At 49.2% G+C, this 17334-nt stretch overlaps 1 protein-coding gene across 3 annotated transcripts in view; it reads left to right on the plus strand.

Annotated features, from left to right (window-relative positions):
* Nucleotides 1-16933, plus strand: part of Dvl3 (dishevelled segment polarity protein 3) — a 17160-nt gene extending 227 nt beyond the window's left edge. The window contains exons 2-17 of one of the 3 annotated variants that reach the window (XM_048803977.1): nt 13-182; nt 6147-6216; nt 6721-6842; nt 6963-7072; nt 7263-7398; nt 7574-7667; nt 7875-7944; nt 8781-8920; nt 9073-9149; nt 9257-9324; nt 9476-9625; nt 10202-10333; nt 10527-10694; nt 13633-13848; nt 13945-14355; nt 15182-16933. In XM_048803977.1, coding sequence (XP_048659934.1) covers nt 22-182; nt 6147-6216; nt 6721-6842; nt 6963-7072; nt 7263-7398; nt 7574-7667; nt 7875-7944; nt 8781-8920; nt 9073-9149; nt 9257-9324; nt 9476-9625; nt 10202-10333; nt 10527-10694; nt 13633-13848; nt 13945-14355; nt 15182-15213 — 2157 coding nt within the window. In that variant the 5' untranslated portion in view covers nt 13-21 and the 3' untranslated portion in view covers nt 15214-16933. Of the gene's footprint in view, nt 1-6; nt 183-6146; nt 6217-6720; nt 6843-6962; nt 7073-7262; nt 7399-7573; nt 7668-7874; nt 7945-8780; nt 8921-9072; nt 9150-9256; nt 9325-9475; nt 9626-10201; nt 10334-10526; nt 10695-13632; nt 13849-13944; nt 14356-15181 lie in introns of those variants that run through there. The other 2 variants (XM_048803979.1, XM_048803978.1) reach the window with 2 other exon arrangements.
* The last annotated feature ends 401 nt before the right edge of the window (nt 16934-17334 follow it).

Genomic DNA, 17334 nt, shown 5'->3' on the forward strand with positions numbered 1-17334 from the left:
ACCCGGCCCGAGGCCGGAGCCATGGGCGAGACCAAGATCATCTACCACCTGGACGGGCAGGAGACGCCGTACCTGGTGAAGCTGCCCCTGCCCGCCGAGCGCGTCACCTTGGCGGACTTTAAGGGCGTTCTGCAGCGACCCAGCTACAAGTTCTTCTTCAAGTCTATGGACGATGATTTCGGGTGAGGACGGCCCCGGCCTGGCCTCCGGGGAGCCCCCGCGCTCGGCTTCCAGGGGCCGACGCGGCCAGTTTGGACTTCCCTGGCTATGTTGACTTCTATCCCCACTCGCTGCAAAGAGGCGACTCGATCCATTGGAGCTCCTCTCTGCTTTTGGGGGGTTGGAGTTCCAGTCCTTTAGAGACTCTTAATTCTCCTCTCGGGTGTGGGGAGCGTCGTCCGAGGCCCCCAAAGCAATTTAGTTCCTGCCAGTCAAGCCCCCTCACCTCCCTAGAGGCCAGTGGCCCACATAGACAGACACACCCCCCCCTCCACCCAGTTCCAGAGTCTTCAACCCTCCTCCTTCCAGGGAGCCTCCTTTTTAACATAGTTTTGGGGTATTTGGCCCCGGCTTGCCTTCCCTATCTTTTCAGCTCCACAACCCAGAGCCATATTTGGAGTATCCCGCATCCAAGGGCTATGCTGTGGGAACTGGGGAAAAGGGGAGTTGATGGTGCTCCGCCAGGCTGGAAGCTAGGGCCTGCAGACCTTATGTTTATTTACCGCCCATGTGGGCTGACGGGGATGATGTGGGCTGAGCAGAGTGCCTGCCCCTGAGAAAGAGACCTCACTAATCCAGGTGGTGATCTTCCTTCCCAGTTTTTCCTCCAGATGGTGGCTCAGGGAGAGACATTGGAAAGGGCCTTAGAGCCTGGGTGGGAACGCCAGGAAGAGCCTCTTGGCACTCTCCATGTACCCCTCGCTGGTGGGGGTCTTCCCCTCTGCCCAGCTACAGGGCTTTGGACAGGCAGAGTTTGGAAGCAGCCACTGCCCCTTTAAGAGGGGTTGGAATGTTGCAGCCGGAAGGTTCTGTAGCAGCTGGCCTGGGCGGGGGAGCCTGGCTGATCCCCCCCCTCCAACTCCCAGGGGACTGGGGGAGGGGGAGGCCCCCACACTAGCCTGCCCTGCACTAACTGGGCGCTGGGCCTGGAGGCCACTGGGAAGGCCTCCTTGGTCCTCCAGGCCTGAAGGCTGCCTCTCCAGCCCTAGCCTGAGGCCCGCATTGCTCTTTGCAGCTGAGGCCTCAGAGCTGAGTCAGGGGAGATATTCTTCTCCCCAGTGTTCTTCAGCCTGGCTCTTCTCCCCAGACCCAAGCCCTCCTGGCATCAGGGAGTAAAGCTCCTTCTGTCTGCTGCCTGGCATGTTTGTTGTCCCCTTCTCTCCTGGAACTCAGAATTGGATGAACCCATGAAATCGTGTGTGTGAAAGTGCTTTGTACAGTGGGGAGTATACTAGGTAGTTTCTTTCTATTCTTGGTTCTGTTGTTCTTCCTATCCTGGAGTGGGGGCTCCTAGTGTGGTGATGATTGTCTGGTTTCAGTCTGAGGCAGACATGCCTGATTGGAAGACTGTAAAGAGAATCAGTCGGGAAGCTTTGGAGATCAGGAGGTGGGTACTTCAGCTTGGCAGGCAGGAAAAAATAGGGTCCGAAAGGACTGATGCTGCCTTGGGGTATAGGATGGGAGAAAGTCATTCAGAGCCCTCTATGCTGGGACCAAATGCCTTGAAGAAAATTGAAATAGGTCTGTATCAACATCCCCCATCTTGTCCCTGCCTTCTAAGCAGACCATTCTGTGCTGCCTCCCACTCTCCCATGGCTTCTGTTAAGCCAGACCTAGCTGCAGTTATTAGAGGGCACTCATTACATCCTCTTACGGTTTATTTAATATTGTTCTTCAAATTTACTGTTAACCCTCTCTTTTTTTTCTAAGCTTGACCCACTAATAATACAAAATCAACCACAGATCTCATTTTCTGTTTATATTTCTTTCTAAATTTTGTTATAAGTAAACATTGATCTAAGCAATATTTATCATGTACCCCCTGAAGTTATCTTGCATACATCAATGGTACTTGAAGGATATTAGAGTTGACTGTTTTAACCTTAAAGGATATTAGAGTTGACTGTTTTAACAGGATTGAGAATAATGCTAAAAATAAAGTGGAGAAACTGGGTATTGTGGTGCATGCCTCTAATCCCAGCAACTGGGGAGGCTGAGGCAGGAGGATTGCAAGTTGGAGGCCAGCCTGAGTTAACAAGACCCTATCTCAAAATAAAAAAGAAAATGAACTGGACATGTAGCTCAGTGGTAGAAAAATAGGACATTGATGGATTAAACGATTTTAGCCCCAGAAGGGTAAATGAGTAGGAGACCTGGTAGGGCTATCTGGTCACAGAAAACTAGCCAAGGAGTGTATATACAGTGTGTTTATTTTACAAACTTTTTAAAATGGTGCTTACACTGTGCCAGACACTGATCTAAATGCTTTGCAAATCTTTACTCACAGAATCTTCATGATAGCCCTATGAAATAGTGGTACAAACCCCTATGAAATAGGTGGTACAAGTGAGGAAATTAGAGCACAGAATGCTTAAGTAACTTGCCCAAGGTCACACAGCTAGTAAGTGACAGAGCTTGGCTGACATCAGTAATCTGGCTCCAAAGTCTAAAACCTTAGTCAAACAGGGTGTTTTTTTTTGTTTTGTTTTGTTTTTGTAGGTATGATTGTTATCACCATTTTACAGATGCTCCTTTTCTGGGAGATGGTGGATTTGGCAAACTGGGGAGGTGGATAGGGCTACCACTTATTGAGCCCACACTAGGGACCTCTGCTGACAGGAGGGAAAGAGCATTAGAAGAGAAAGACTGCTGTCCTACCAATAGTCTCTCCACTCCAGGCTTACCCTCTGAGGTTAGGATGTGAGATCTGAGGACCACTCCAAGACCCATCTGACCGCCACAAGTGTTTGTCAAACCCAGGGTAGGCCCAGCCCTCTTATGTGGAGTAATGGAAGAAGGATAAACATTTTTAGCACTAAGGAGATGGTAGATAAAGAATGGGGTCCCCGCTGCTAATCTGACCTTGAGCTGTGGGAGGGGGTACCACAGTAAGTTAGGAAACTGTGTTGCTTCCTCTCCATATCACCACTGCTCTGTCTCAGGACCTTCTGCCTGGGACACTCTTCCCCTGTCTTCTCTAGGTTCAAATCCCTCATCCTTACATCTCCACCCAGTTCCTAGCCCGTTTCTGACACCTAAGTAAAACTCAGCAGATGTCTATCCAGTAGACACACCTGTTGCTTTGAGGCTCTAACTTCTCCCCTCTTGCAATATGCTTACCAAATCTACCCACTGGATTGTAACCTCTCAGAGTCTAAGGCAGGCTCCAGGCCTGGTGCTTCATACAGTCCTGTAGTATCACGGGACCTAAAGCCCACTGGGCTCTTGATAAAGCTTGAGTGTGCGTGTGATACTAGGATGGAACCCAGGGGTGCTGTACCACTGAACAACATTCCCACCCCTTTTTAATTTTTTTTATTTTGAGACAGGGACTTGCTAAGTTGCCAATCATGGGCCTGCACTTGTGATTCTCCTGCCTCAGCCTTCTGAGTAGCTGGGGTTACAGGCATGCACCACTGCATCTGGCTCAGCAAAAGCTTTTTATTTGGATGAACGATGAATGATGAGAAGATTTGTTTGGTCCCTGCTTTTAGAAACTTACACCTAGTTAGAAAGAGAGTGTGAATCTCACCAAAAGTTGGTAGAGTTCGTAACTGTTTTATTATATGCCTGACCATGCATTTAAGAATCCCACTTACTAGGACAAGTCAAAGCCTTGGAAAAGTTAGGATGGGAGGGCTAATAATGGGAGGGAATTTGAATGTATATTTATCTGACTCCATGGGGGGATGGGGGAGACAGGTGTTAAAGAATGAGACTGTGGGGCGCGGGTACATGAGTGCTATGGAACCCTGAGCCATTCAGCTCTATGGTAGAAGAGTACAGGCTGTCTGAGGTCCCTCAAGGCTGCTGAGGATCAGCTGATCATTGTGAGTCAGCAGAGCCTTGGCGACCTGTCGGTGACCCCCAGAAGAGAGGAAACATCTGTAGTGTGGAGCAGCGTGGTGGGGCCTGCTAGGGGAGGTCGGGGAGACTCAGCAGCAGTTTCCCACACAGGGAGACCCTCTCCAAAGTAGGACATACAGTCCATGCACATGCACCCCCTTTTCCTTTCAGCTTTGGCTCTTATTTGAGTCTGCTTGGGGTATCCTCTGGCCAGATTGGTTACCTCTCTGTCACTTCTTTCCAGCCTATTTTGTCTCTAGGCTCTCTGCCATCACGAACCCGAGCAAGATGATTTGGGCTGTTCTTTTAGGGTCGCTGTGGGGTTGGAAATGGTGGGGAGCCAGAGCTGGATGGGAGGGAAGAGGGCAGGCTTGGCCTGGGAATTTGGCTTTGAGTCCAAGAATGTGAGCATCGTAAGGAGCCAAGCACGTTCCTGACTCTAGGCAGAAGCTGCTCTAAGAATGAGGGAGGAGTGGTCTTCCCAGCCTCCTCCCTCGCTGTCATCCCTCTCTGCTCAAATGTACCATGTGTTTGATAGTCTTGACAGTCCTCAAACTTTTCCATTCTCTTCCCTGCCCCAAACCTAGCCAGTGTTTGACTTCTTACCTCACCACATTCCTCAAACCAAACTACAAGCCATGACCACATCCCATACCCTGCATGCCCCATATCAGTATCCCCTCACCACCTACCTCCTCATAAACCCATGCTACCTTTATCATTGCACAGGAAAGAATGTATAAATGTATCATTGCACAGGAAAGAGTACAGTGGGAAGAGTGTAGGTTTAGTATCAAATGAGCCTGTGATTGAATTCTAGCTCTAACATCCATGAGCTTCATGACCCTGGATAAGATACTGAATGTCTGTCAGTTTCCTTATTCATGAAATATGGATCATATTGTCTACAGATGAGACTGATGTGAAGATTATATGTTCTAAATATAGAGATAGAAGCTGGTATAATAGGTAAGAATAGAGACTTTAGAGTCAGACTGACCAGGGTTCAAATGTGAGCTCTTAGTGTACTAGTAGAGTAAGTTTAGGTGAATTACTGAACATATTGAACCTGGTTTCCCATCTGCCCCAACCTCATAGCATCACAGTATTAGATGAAATGATATAAGTAAAGCACCTAGCAAAATGCTCAGCCTATTATGCTTGCTTAATAAATGAGAGCAGTTGTTACTATTAGTTATCTTGATGGTATATAGAAGATGTTTAGTAAACACCTTCTCCCCTTATTTCTTAATTTCCTAATCTCCTTGTCCATACCTCCCAGAACAATGTCAGGATTCCAAGTTGTAAAGGGAAGATCAGTAATAATTGTATCTTTTTTTGTTTGTTTGTTTGTTTAATTTAATTTAATATTTTTTATTTGGTTGTAGTGGTCACAATACCTTTACTTTATTTATGTATATTTTTTAATGTGTTGATGGGGATCCAAGCCAGTGCCTCATGCATATTTGGCATCACACATATTTAGCAAGCGCACTACCACTGTGCGCACTACCACCTGTGGTGCTGGGGATTGAACCCAGGGCCTTGTGCATGCAAGGCAAGCACTCTACCAACTGAGCCATATCCCCAGCCCCCAATTATGTCATTTTTTAAAAAATATTTTTTAGTTGAAGATGGACACAATACCTATATTTATTTATTTTTATGTGGTGCTGAGGAGTGAACCCAGGGCCTCACACATACTAGGCGAGCGCTCTACCACTGAGCCACAACACCAGCACAATAATTGTGTCCTTTTTCCCAATTTGGGACTCTGAGGAAAAGAGAAAGTCTAGCCCAGGGAAGCCATATTGGGGTTGGGTAAAGCACTTTGGGGGTTATAGGAAATGGTATGACCTCTAATGACTTAGAGGATGCCCCAGAAAGATAGCTGGCCCAACAGAGCTGGTGTCTTCCTGGTGGTGCTAAAGAGATGTCCCTGGGTCACCTCCCTTATTCCCATTTGAACAGTCTTGTGCTGGTAGCTTAAATCACGGTTTAGGATGGAGTACAACTGGGATTGCGAGGACCTTCCATGTACATGCCAGAAAGTTCTCTCTGACATCCCTCTTTCCCTGCAGAGTTGTGAAGGAGGAGATCTCAGATGACAATGCTAAGCTACCCTGCTTCAATGGCCGGGTGGTGTCCTGGGTAAGGAGGCCTCCGTTTCTATCCGCCTGCATGCCTGTGCTGGGTTGAGGGAGGGAAGGCATCACTGAGATCGTAGCTGGGAGTTTTATGCTTCAGTATCTGAATTTTCCTTTAGTTTTCTAACTGAACTATTTCTCACCCCAGCTTTCTCAACTTTAATGAAAAGTGGGAGTGGTGGGAAGGGATGAAGGGAAGAGACAGAAACACATGTGGAGATAAAAATATCTCCTATGCCAGTAAGATACCTGCTGTTACCTGGCGACCGCTGCCTGGGACCACCGACCCTTTTCTCCATCCCCCACTCCACTTGAGCAACCCATGCCTCCAAGAGCCCCCTCAACTTGGTTCTGGGGCCACTCCTCACCTCAGCTGCCCTTGCACAGTCTTGTCTCTTCTCCCTGCTTCATTCTCCCAGGCCTTCATGCCCTGCCAGAAGCCAACTCCCCATCCCCATCTCCCTGGTGCCCCCTGTCACATAGATCTCACTCAATGTCTCCCCATCAGCTGGTGTCAGCTGAGGGCTCACACCCAGAGCCAGCCCCCTTCTGTGCTGATAACCCATCAGAGCTGCCACCACCTATGGAGCGCACGGGAGGAATCGGGGACTCCCGACCCCCATCCTTCCAGTGAGTACGAGCCGAGAGTGGGGAGGGCCCATGGGAGAGGACTGCATCAGCTCAGCCCAGGGCTGGGGGAGGGAACCCCCAGCCTGCCCCCTCCTCTACCAAGTCCTCTCTTCCCTGCAGCCCTCATGCTGGTGGGGGCAGCCAGGAGAACCTGGACAATGACACAGAGACAGACTCCTTGGTATCTGCCCAGCGGGAGCGGCCACGTCGGAGGGATGGCCCAGAGCATGGTGTGTCTTCCCAAATAGGATTGCCTTCCCCACCCCTACTCCTTTTCCACATCTTTCCAGTCCCACCTCTCTGCCCTGTTTCCTGAGCTCTGGCTATGCCTGGCCCCAGATTAGCCTCTGGCCTGCGCCTCTCCCCTCTTTTCCCCTGAACTAAGCATAGTGTGAATGCAGCTGCCTCCATCTCCTGCAGCAACCCGGCTAAATGGAACTGCAAAGGGGGAGCGGCGGCGAGAGCCTGGTGGTTATGATAGCTCGTCCACCCTTATGAGCAGTGAGCTGGAGACCACCAGCTTCTTTGATTCAGATGAGGAGGATTCTACCAGCAGGTGGGGCTTTAGTTTCATGGGTACTGTGGGGCAGGTGACCCCAAGGAGCCCTAAACCCTGAGGATACTGGCTCCTGGGAGGGATGTGGGCTTTGTGTTGGGCACCTGGGCCCTGCAGTGCCTCTTGTAGAGCAGGGCTGGGCCAGCCTGGTGGGGAACGACTGTGGGCCCCACAGGTTCAGCAGCTCCACAGAACAGAGCAGTGCCTCACGCCTGATGAGAAGACACAAGCGGCGGCGGCGGAAGCAGAAGGTCTCACGGATTGAGCGGGTATGGGGCCTGGGATGCTCAGGATGGGTGGGGGCAGATTGTGAGCCCTTTCCAGGCAGGCTCAGCTTGTTCTTCCTCAGAACCCTTCCCATTGGTTCAGCATCTAGAACCATAGAGGGTGAGGGGAGTAGTGCTGAGGAGGAACCAGGTAGGAACAATGAGTTCCTGCCACCCCCACCTGCAGCTCAGGGCCTCTGTCTCTTCCAGTCCTCATCCTTCAGCAGCATCACAGACTCTACCATGTCTCTCAACATCATCACAGTTACTCTCAACATGGGTGAGTCTGGGGAAACAATACTCTTGAGCACCTACTGTATGCCAGACACTGGGCAGGTATGAGGGGTTCTGGGAGACACAAGATTTGAACTTTACCCTCAAAGAGTTCTCTTGAATAAACATTAGCTGAAACTTACACAGATCACTTCAGTACTTCATGGTCAGAGCTATGACAGATATAAGCACAGAGAGCTGTGGAAGTAGAAATGGCACCAGGGAAGCCTTCTTGGAGCAAGTGGTTTCTGGGTTTCCTGCCCCTTGCCATCTTTAGTCATTGCATCCTTGCTCTCTAGTTTCTGCCCTAGGTATTCTTTGGTTTTTCCCCCTGCTTTTGGTTGTGGTCTTGGGAAATGAACCCTGATGTATGCCAGGCAAGTGCTCTACCACTGAGCTATATCCCCAGGTCTCACTGAATTGCTGAGGCTGGTCTTGAACTTGAGATTCTCCTGCCTCAGCCTTCCAAGTAGCTAGGGATTACAGCTGTGTACCACCACACCTGGTTCCAATAGACTGTATAAAGGAGATAGCTGGATGTAGTGAAAAGAACCCAATTTGAGAACTTAGAAATCTGAGTTTGAATTCTGCCAATTATTGGCTTAGAAAAGTCACTTAAATTCACTAAACTTCACTTGCGTGATCTGTAAAATGAGACAAAGAGTCTCTACACCACAGCCAGCAAAGATTGAATGAAATCATGGGTAAGTGCACTATATATACAGCGCCTGATTTGGGCTTAGTACATGTCAGTTTTTGTCCCTTTCCACCCTGTTCTAATAAGGTGTTGGTAATTTGGATAGGACTCTTGCCCTTCTCAAGCTGTTAAATTACTTCCTGTAGAGAAGTATAACTTCTTGGGCATCTCCATTGTGGGCCAAAGCAATGAGCGTGGTGACGGAGGCATCTACATTGGCTCTATCATGAAAGGTGGGGCTGTGGCTGCTGATGGACGCATCGAACCAGGAGATATGCTGTTACAGGTATCATTGCCCACCCTGGGTGGTGGTGGTGTGGATAGAAGGTTGGGAGGAGTCCCTGCCCTCTGGAGGAAGACTTCCTGACCCGCAAACTCAGCTCCCCTGCCCCTCTCCCCTGCATAGTCTATTACCCAACTCCTGGTCCTCTTTCTTAGGTAAATGAGATCAACTTTGAGAACATGAGTAATGACGATGCAGTTCGGGTACTACGGGAAATTGTGCACAAACCAGGGTATGAATGGAATAGAGCACTGGGGAGGATGGGGTAGACATTTCTGGTTATCATGCAAGAGGCTTTGTCTGGCCTCCACACATTCTACCCTCAATCTTTGTTTTCAGGCCCATTACCCTGACTGTAGCCAAGTGCTGGGACCCAAGTCCACGTGGTTGCTTCACATTACCCAGGAGTGAGTAGATGTAGGGGGAACTCATTCTTAAAGCTGATATCTGTGAGCCCTTTCCCTCATTTCTGCTGTGTTTCCCTGAACCCCCACACCTGCCTGTTGGGCCCAGAAGTGGTCAGGGTGAGCAGCCTGTGACTCCTCATCCTCCCTGCAGGTGAGCCCATCCGGCCCATTGACCCTGCGGCCTGGGTCTCTCACACTGCAGCCATGACGGGCACCTTCCCTGCCTATGGCATGAGCCCCTCCCTGAGCACAATCACCTCCACCAGCTCCTCCATCACCAGCTCCATCCCTGACACAGAGCGTGAGTGTCTAACCCTGTTCTCTGGGCAGCAGACAGAGCCAAGTGGGAGGACTGATGAGGGGCAACGTAAGCACCCGCAAGGACCAGAGAGGGGACGCCACTCATTCCAGTTACCTCACACTGATTTCTCCCAGTGGGCACTTTATGGATCTTCACTAAATATTGTTTGCTTCTGAACCTGCATTGAACCCAGGGAGCCTCAGTTTCCTCTTATAAAATGGGACTATTAATATATACTTTACCAGGTTCCTATGGGCTCAGTAAGAAGCTATAAGTGAAGCACCATTGGTATGTGGCATAAAGTAAGCATTGTGGCTTACTAAATGGGTGCCATTTTTATTATTATACATGTAGGCATTGTGCTAAGTACCTTCATTTATGTAACTGAACTCAAATATCCTTATAAATAGATATTAAAATCCCCATTTTTATGGAAGAGAAAACTGAGTGTCCAAGAAATCAGTAATTTGTCCAGCATTGATCTGTAATTATTGTTTGGTATAGCCGGAATGCAAATTCTTATTTACCTAACTCCAAAGCCACTTTCTGCCTCACCATTCTGCCTCCCACCCCCAGGCCTAGACGACTTCCATCTGTCCATCCACAGTGACATGGCTGCCATCGTAAAAGCCATGGCCTCCCCTGAATCAGGGTTGGAGGTCCGAGATCGCATGTGGCTCAAGATTACCATTCCTAACGCTTTTATCGGTGAGAAAGCCCCATGGAGGGATGAAGGATTGGGTAGGGAATGATCAGACAGGGCAGGCCAGGGGTGGGGGACTCAGTAACTCCTTTGGGCCACTCCTTTGAGCTGGAACCAGCCCCAGCCTCATAGCTTCTATGAGGCCAGCTGAACCCAAATCAGATGGGCCTCCCAATCAACTGGCAGCCTTATCCTCAGGCTCAGATGTGGTAGACTGGCTATACCACAATGTCGAAGGCTTCACTGACCGGAGGGAGGCCCGAAAGTATGCCAGCAACCTGCTGAAAGCTGGCTTCATCCGCCACACTGTCAACAAGATCACCTTCTCTGAGCAGTGCTACTACATCTTCGGAGACCTCTGCGGCAGTACGTGTTTCACTGACCTTCTTGCCCTGCCTCCTGGTTGGGAATGGGGAGTGCCCAGGGATATGGCAGCAGACTCCAGGGAACATAGATGGGGCTCAGCAGAGATGGGGCCTGATTCAAGGCCTGAGAATTCTGTGGTGGAAACAGTCCTATCTAATCTCTTCACCTGCCCCACATCTCTTCTTGGGCCTGGCATGCTCTAAGTGCCTGTTCTGTGCCTGACAGTGTTGGTAGTTTCTAAAAGTATTATCTCACTCTCTTGCTGGATCCTCATAATTCCCCCAGAAGCAGGGAGGATTACTATCCATGTTCTCAGATGAGGAAACAGATTTCTCAGTGTGAAATAGTCTGCCCCAGGTCTCACAACTAGTGGCATAGGTGTTAAGCCTCAGATCCAGTTTCTTCTCACTACCTGGGCTGCCCTAGGTGTGTGGTACTTCAGAAACATTTTCTCAGTGATGCTAAACAGAGTACCTGCCCTTGGTCTCTGAACCAAGGAGGATCTGGAACTGACTAGGGTAGGATCTGCCTCAGACCCCTGAAGGCAGGCTGTGCTATAGGATGAAGCTGGAGAAGCTGTCAAGACCAGGTGGCAGAGGATTCTGTAAGCCATACCAAGGAGTTTTGACTTGATCCTGAGAGGGCACAAAAACAGTGAAAGTTCTTAAGTAGTAGAGGTCTACAAGGAACCTCCTTTCTCTTTAGCCTGTGGATAATCCTTAGGGTAAGGAGTTCTTAGAACAGGATAGCACTGCTCAGGGCTGGGAGCTGAGGTCCACCCCCAGCAGCCACCTCTGCCCAATAGTGCCAATAGGTATCTAAAGCTAACTCTTAAAATGCTTCAAGTTAGGGCTGTAGTTGTAGCTCAGTGGTAGAACACTTGACTAGTATGTGTGAGGCACTGGGTTTGATCCTCAGCACCACATAAAAATAAATAAAAATACTGTGTCCATCTACAGCTTAAAAAAAAATGCTTCAGGTTAGGTTCTAGTCACTAGAATGTTAGAATGACTGATCCTTCAGAACACAGTCTGTGGGAGGAGAGTAGGATCCCTAGCCCTTAGCAATTCAAGTATGGCCCCAGGGAGTAGTGATAGATGCATAAGATTTTGGAATTTGGCAGTTCTATGTTCAAATCCTAGCTTCATCCTTACTGTGTGAGGTAAGAGTAAGTGATCTAGCCTCTTAGTGTATCTGTAAGATTCTATAAGATGGAGATCTCATAGGAATTTTTTTTTTTTTTTTTTTTTGAGAATAAGATGTATGCTCTTAGTGTAGTGTATGGCTCATGGTAAATATTCTATAAAAGTGGTCCGTGTTTATATATTTAATTGATTCCAAAATGCACTCTTTTTTCATATTTCAATATCTGAAATTGGAGTACATCTTGTAATCAATAGCTTCTTAGATTCATTGAAATGTGGTTATTATTTTCATCATTAGCAGAACTAATCCCTGACCTTCAACCTCCAGGGACACCTAAAGCTTCCAAGGCAGCTATGGCCTTTGCTCAAAACATTGTTTCTTCCCTAGGCCTACCCGGATCTTCCACCCAGGGCCCCAGGCCACCCAAGGCCCAACTCAGGGTGATGCTGATAGAAGAGCCTTTTCCTTCTCATTTGGCCAAAGCTGAGAGTGTAGCAGTGTGGGGGCCTCAGTTTCTCCCCAAGAGCACACAGTTACTTCCCAGGACAATAGCATGCAGGATAAAGTCATCACCAGCTCTTTGGAAGTGAGCAAAGAAAGATTACTGCTTCCCTCTACCCTGCCTCATACTGCTGCTGTCCATTTGACGGATTGATAGCTTGGCTGGCAGGTTCTACAGGCCACCTCAGAGCCCCTCTTCCTGATTTTTCCTTTCAGGGCTGGGCTGACTCACCTGAGGGCTTGGAGGAAGAGCTCATTTGTATGAGCCACATACAAATGTAATTGCCCTAGAGGGCAATTACAGTTCTCTCAGAGCTGTAGAACTTGTAGAGGTGGTGTGTGAACAAGGGGTATCCCATTATGCTCACTTTAAGGTAGTTCTAGCATTGACACAGGCAGCCTTGCTCTTAAGGAACACACAGTTTCTCCCAGGAAGCCAGAGTCATGAAATAAGTGATGATAGAATGAGTTGGTGCCAGGCCAGAGGTACCCATGTTGTTCTGTCTGGCCCTTCCCACCTTATGTCCAGCCACACCCCAGTAGTACCAGGAAAATGTGATGAAGGCAAGGGTCTTCTATAAGGGGCCTCTAAAAGGCCCCATGTTCTGGGCTTCATATATATATGGACAGGGTAAAATTTCACTACCATTTCCCCAAACTGTCCCGTTTCTAACTAATGACTTCATCTGGAGAGGTAAAGAGAAAGCAAGCAACTCTTAGTTTCTGTTCTGCCTATAGTTTAGGTTGACCTCAGGCTGCTCTTTTAACTTCTCTGGATTGACTTTCCTTTTCTGGAAAAGTGAAGAACTCCTGTATGGGTCGTGGCAGTCTTTGAGGGAGATGGAGTGCTGTGTGGTATGCTTAATGAAGCATAGGTGTGCAGTACCTACAGAATGTCTTTCACATTCCCTGACCTAGGACCCTCTAAGTGAACAAAAGAGAAAAAGGCTGAATAGCAGTCTTATCCCTTCTTTCAGTCCACTGACAAGGAAGGAGAGAGCACTACAAATTTTGAAGGGTCCTCCCAGGTTCTGGGAGTTGGATATTGGGATTGACCCAGAATCTTAAATGATGACTTGGGTTTCCTGAGGAGGGTCTCCGGGGCTGTAGAGGTAGTGGCCAGGAGTTGTGCAGAAAGGGTGAGCTCTCTGGCTTGTGCCATACCTACTCTCATTCTGACCAGAAACTACCAGTGTTGCCTACCACCTGACCTAGGCCAGGAACCCCTCTCCTGATCAAGGAGTCCAGGGGACAGGGAATAGACTCGGCTTACCCAGCCTTTCCTCCACAGACATGGCCAACCTGTCCCTCCACGACCACGACGGTTCCAGCGGTGCCTCTGACCAAGATACGCTGGCCCCTTTGCCACACCCGGGGGCTGCCCCTTGGCCTATGGCTTTCCCTTACCAGTACCCACCACCCCCACACCCCTACAACCCCCACCCAGGCTTCCCGGAGCTAGGCTACAGCTATGGTGGGGGCAGCGCCAGCAGTCAACACAGTGAAGGTAATTACGGCGGAGGGAACCATGGAGGGAGCTACAGGTGAGTCCAGGGTGTCAGCTCTGAGTGCTCCCCACCCCGGCCCTGCTTATCCTCCACAGGCAGTCGGAGCAGTGGCTCAAACCGTAGTGGCAGCGATCGTCGGAAGGAGAAGGACCCAAAGGCTGGAGATTCCAAGTCCGGCGGCAGCGGCAGTGAGTCGGACCACACGACACGCAGCAGCCTGCGGGGGCCACGAGAGCGGGCACCCAGTGAGCGCTCAGGGCCCGCGGCCAGTGAGCATAGCCACCGCAGCCACCATTCACTGGCCAGCAGCCTGCGCAGCCACCACACGCACCCAAGCTATGGCCCTCCAGGAGTGCCCCCTCTCTACGGCCCCCCAATGCTGATGATGCCCCCGCCGCCTGCAGCCATGGGGCCCCCAGGAGCCCCTCCTGGCCGCGACCTGGCCTCTGTGCCCCCAGAACTGACCGCCAGCAGACAGTCCTTCCGCATGGCCATGGGAAACCCCAGTGAGTTCTTTGTGGATGTGATGTGAGCAGGACCTCTCCCCCACTGCCATCCCACCCCGCACCCGGTCCCTCTCTCCAACTGTCCGTCCGTCTTTTTTACTTCGTCTGGTACCTGAAAGGGAAATAAATGCAACTAAATCCAGGCGCGCTAGCTAACTGCTCGCTCGGAGCAGCCAGGGCAGGGTGTATCTACCAGTCAGCTCTGCATTCCCTAACCCGGCTCTGGCCTAGCTTGTTCCCTCTGCTCACTAACCTTAGGGGGACTTCCCAGGATCCTTCATGTCCCCGAGTCCTCACTTGCTGGTGCTTACTTCCCTCTGCCCCATCCTCACACACTTTAGGAGCTCACCCCAGTGGTGTCCTTGCGTGGGGGGGGGGTTACCCCTTTCTCCCTTTGTTCCCCCTTCATTCATTCAGCTACACCATCCTGGTGTTAAGTCCACCCTCTCAAGCATGTGTGCAAATCTCTTGATTTTGCCCCATAGTACTGACACCAAAAAAGTCACTTCATCTGCCCTACCTAACTCTCCCCTGCCTGCTGCCTCAGTCCTGCACCTGAGCTATAGTCACCCTTCAGTAGCTATTCATGCTGTTTACCCCTGCCTGTACCCATTCCTAATCAGAAGCCAGAAGGCCCCCTCAGGTGCCCAAGCAGCTAGTGGCTTCCAGAGAGCATCTCTGCTGGATCCCTTGCTCCTATGCCTGACCCATGTGCTGGTTCCATCAGACCCTAACCCTACTAACTGGCAGGCTCATCTCACCTCCCGGCTGAAACATTTCTTTTCTTTCTTTTTTCCTCCCCCAATTTTCCCTTGGCCTGGAGCAGCCAAGAATTTCGGGCTGTTTGACTTTCTGTGAACCCCCCAGCAAGGGGAGGCCCAGCCTCCGAGGAGACCAGGAACCCTGCTTCAGGAGCCCCTCGGGGCTTCCCAAGGATGTCCAGCCCCTACACCCACACTTCAGTATTGCTAGGCTTCTGGGAAGGGCCTCAGCCTTACCCATGCACAAGGACTCTGTTCTCTTTTCCATAGAATATTCTTCCCCTCTATATCTCTCCCCTACCCACCCTCTCTCTGTCTCACTCACACACACACACACACACACACACACACACACACACACACATACAAATACACACAGGTGCCTATGCAAGTTCACTTAAGCCTCAGGGCTGGACCCTGCCCAGAGGGCTGGACCCTCTCTCCAAGTCCTTTCCTAGATAGTGGGGCTGGTCCCCTGACTTTCCTCTCCCCTTCCTCATAGCCCTCAAGCCACATATCCCCAACATTTTCCTACCTGGATAAGCCTATAAGCTGAATCTCAGGCTGGGCTCAATAGAGAACTCTCCAGGTAACTGACAGGCCATCTCACACATACCCCAACACACACACACACACACACACACACACACACATGCATACCCACTTCCAGTTTGCACACACCGTGACACTCCAGAACAAGGACAGGAACCCATAGGTCAGTTGGGAGTTGGGCAAGAGGGCTTCCAGGACTTTCAAACAGAGTTCCAGTTTTTTTTGTTTTTTTTTTTTAACCTTATTCTCCACTTTAAACAAATCACAACTTTCTCTTCTAGCCTCTGCTTTAAATTCTCCTGACTTGCCCAGGCTCCCATATTTTTAGGGACAGGGTGTCAAGAGTAATATGAAATACTTAGCCCAGGTTTTAGGGCAAACCAAAGTAGGGGCATTTTGACATTCTTTCATACAACAAATACTTCTGGGGTTTTAGTGAACAAAGTGCTGTGTTGGACACATGACTCAATCTTCCTTGCCTTCTGGAAGCTTCGAGTTTACTCCCAACCAGGCTGTGGCTTCTTCTAGCCACCGCTACAGGGCCATCTCCTGTACTCCTCTAACTCTGCCTCGTCTTGCTTTGTTGAGAACACCTCCACTATACTATACCTTCAGTGTCAATTCTTACATTGTTCCTTCTTTGGTCCACTTCTCTTTCTTCTGTATTTTTTCCCAAAATGGTGTCATCAATCCTGATGTCCTCAATTGCTGCTGATATGCTGGTGATTCCCAAATATATAACCCCAAATTCCCTCAATCTTCAGATCTGTATTTTTATTAACCACTGAACATCACCACGGACATGTCTATATGGACTCAAGTCATGTCCCCAACCAAGTGTGTTCCTTCTGAATTCCTGTCCTGGTGACCATCACAACTACACAGGCACACCAGTCAGAAACATTTACAGGCTTAAATTCTTTCTTGTATCTTACCAGTCAGCATATCACATCTTTTTCACTCCAACAATCTTTCTGAATTTGGCCCTTTCGTTCCCCTTTACCTCTAATTTACCAGAGCCTGGGATTTGGAGTCATATTGTTCTGGGTTTGAATTCCAGCTCTATTTCCTTTTGGTTGCATAATAGGAGAGTTATTTAACCTCTCTGAGCCTCAGTTCTCTCGTATGTAAAATGATGATAATAATACCTACCTCACAGGGTTGTTGTGAGGATTTAAATTAGATATTGTACGAAAAGTGCCTAGCACAGTGCCTGGCACATGATAGAGTAGGTGCTCAATAAATGGTAACCATTATTATTATTATCATGATCATTATTATTTACTCAAAATTGGCAGGTATTTACAGTATGTTTGGAAGATAAAATTCTGGCAGAGGTAGAAGTGTAGAAGTGAAGCCTTGAATGCTGCTGGTTAAAGGATTAGAAATGCCTGCTTTCTGTCACTTAATGGAATCAGGATGTGACCACAGTTTGAGAGAGGCCGGATCTTCATTCCGCTAAATCCTGACCTCTGGCAGAAGGCTGCTAGGGACAGTAAGGTTCACAATCAGTTTTGCCCCTTTTTCCTTTTTGCCCTTCCTTCCTGCCATGACAGTTTCAAGCCTGCCTAGAGAAGGCAGCAGGCTGTCTCTGTCTACCAAAACAGAAGAGCTATCTCTGGTCCTCAATTCCAAGATGACAAAAAAAAAAAAAAAAAAAAAAAAA

The sequence above is a fragment of the Marmota marmota genome, unplaced genomic scaffold (assembly GCF_001458135.2).
Source record: "Marmota marmota marmota unplaced genomic scaffold, marMar, whole genome shotgun sequence".
Taxonomy (NCBI): domain Eukaryota; kingdom Metazoa; phylum Chordata; class Mammalia; order Rodentia; family Sciuridae; genus Marmota; species Marmota marmota.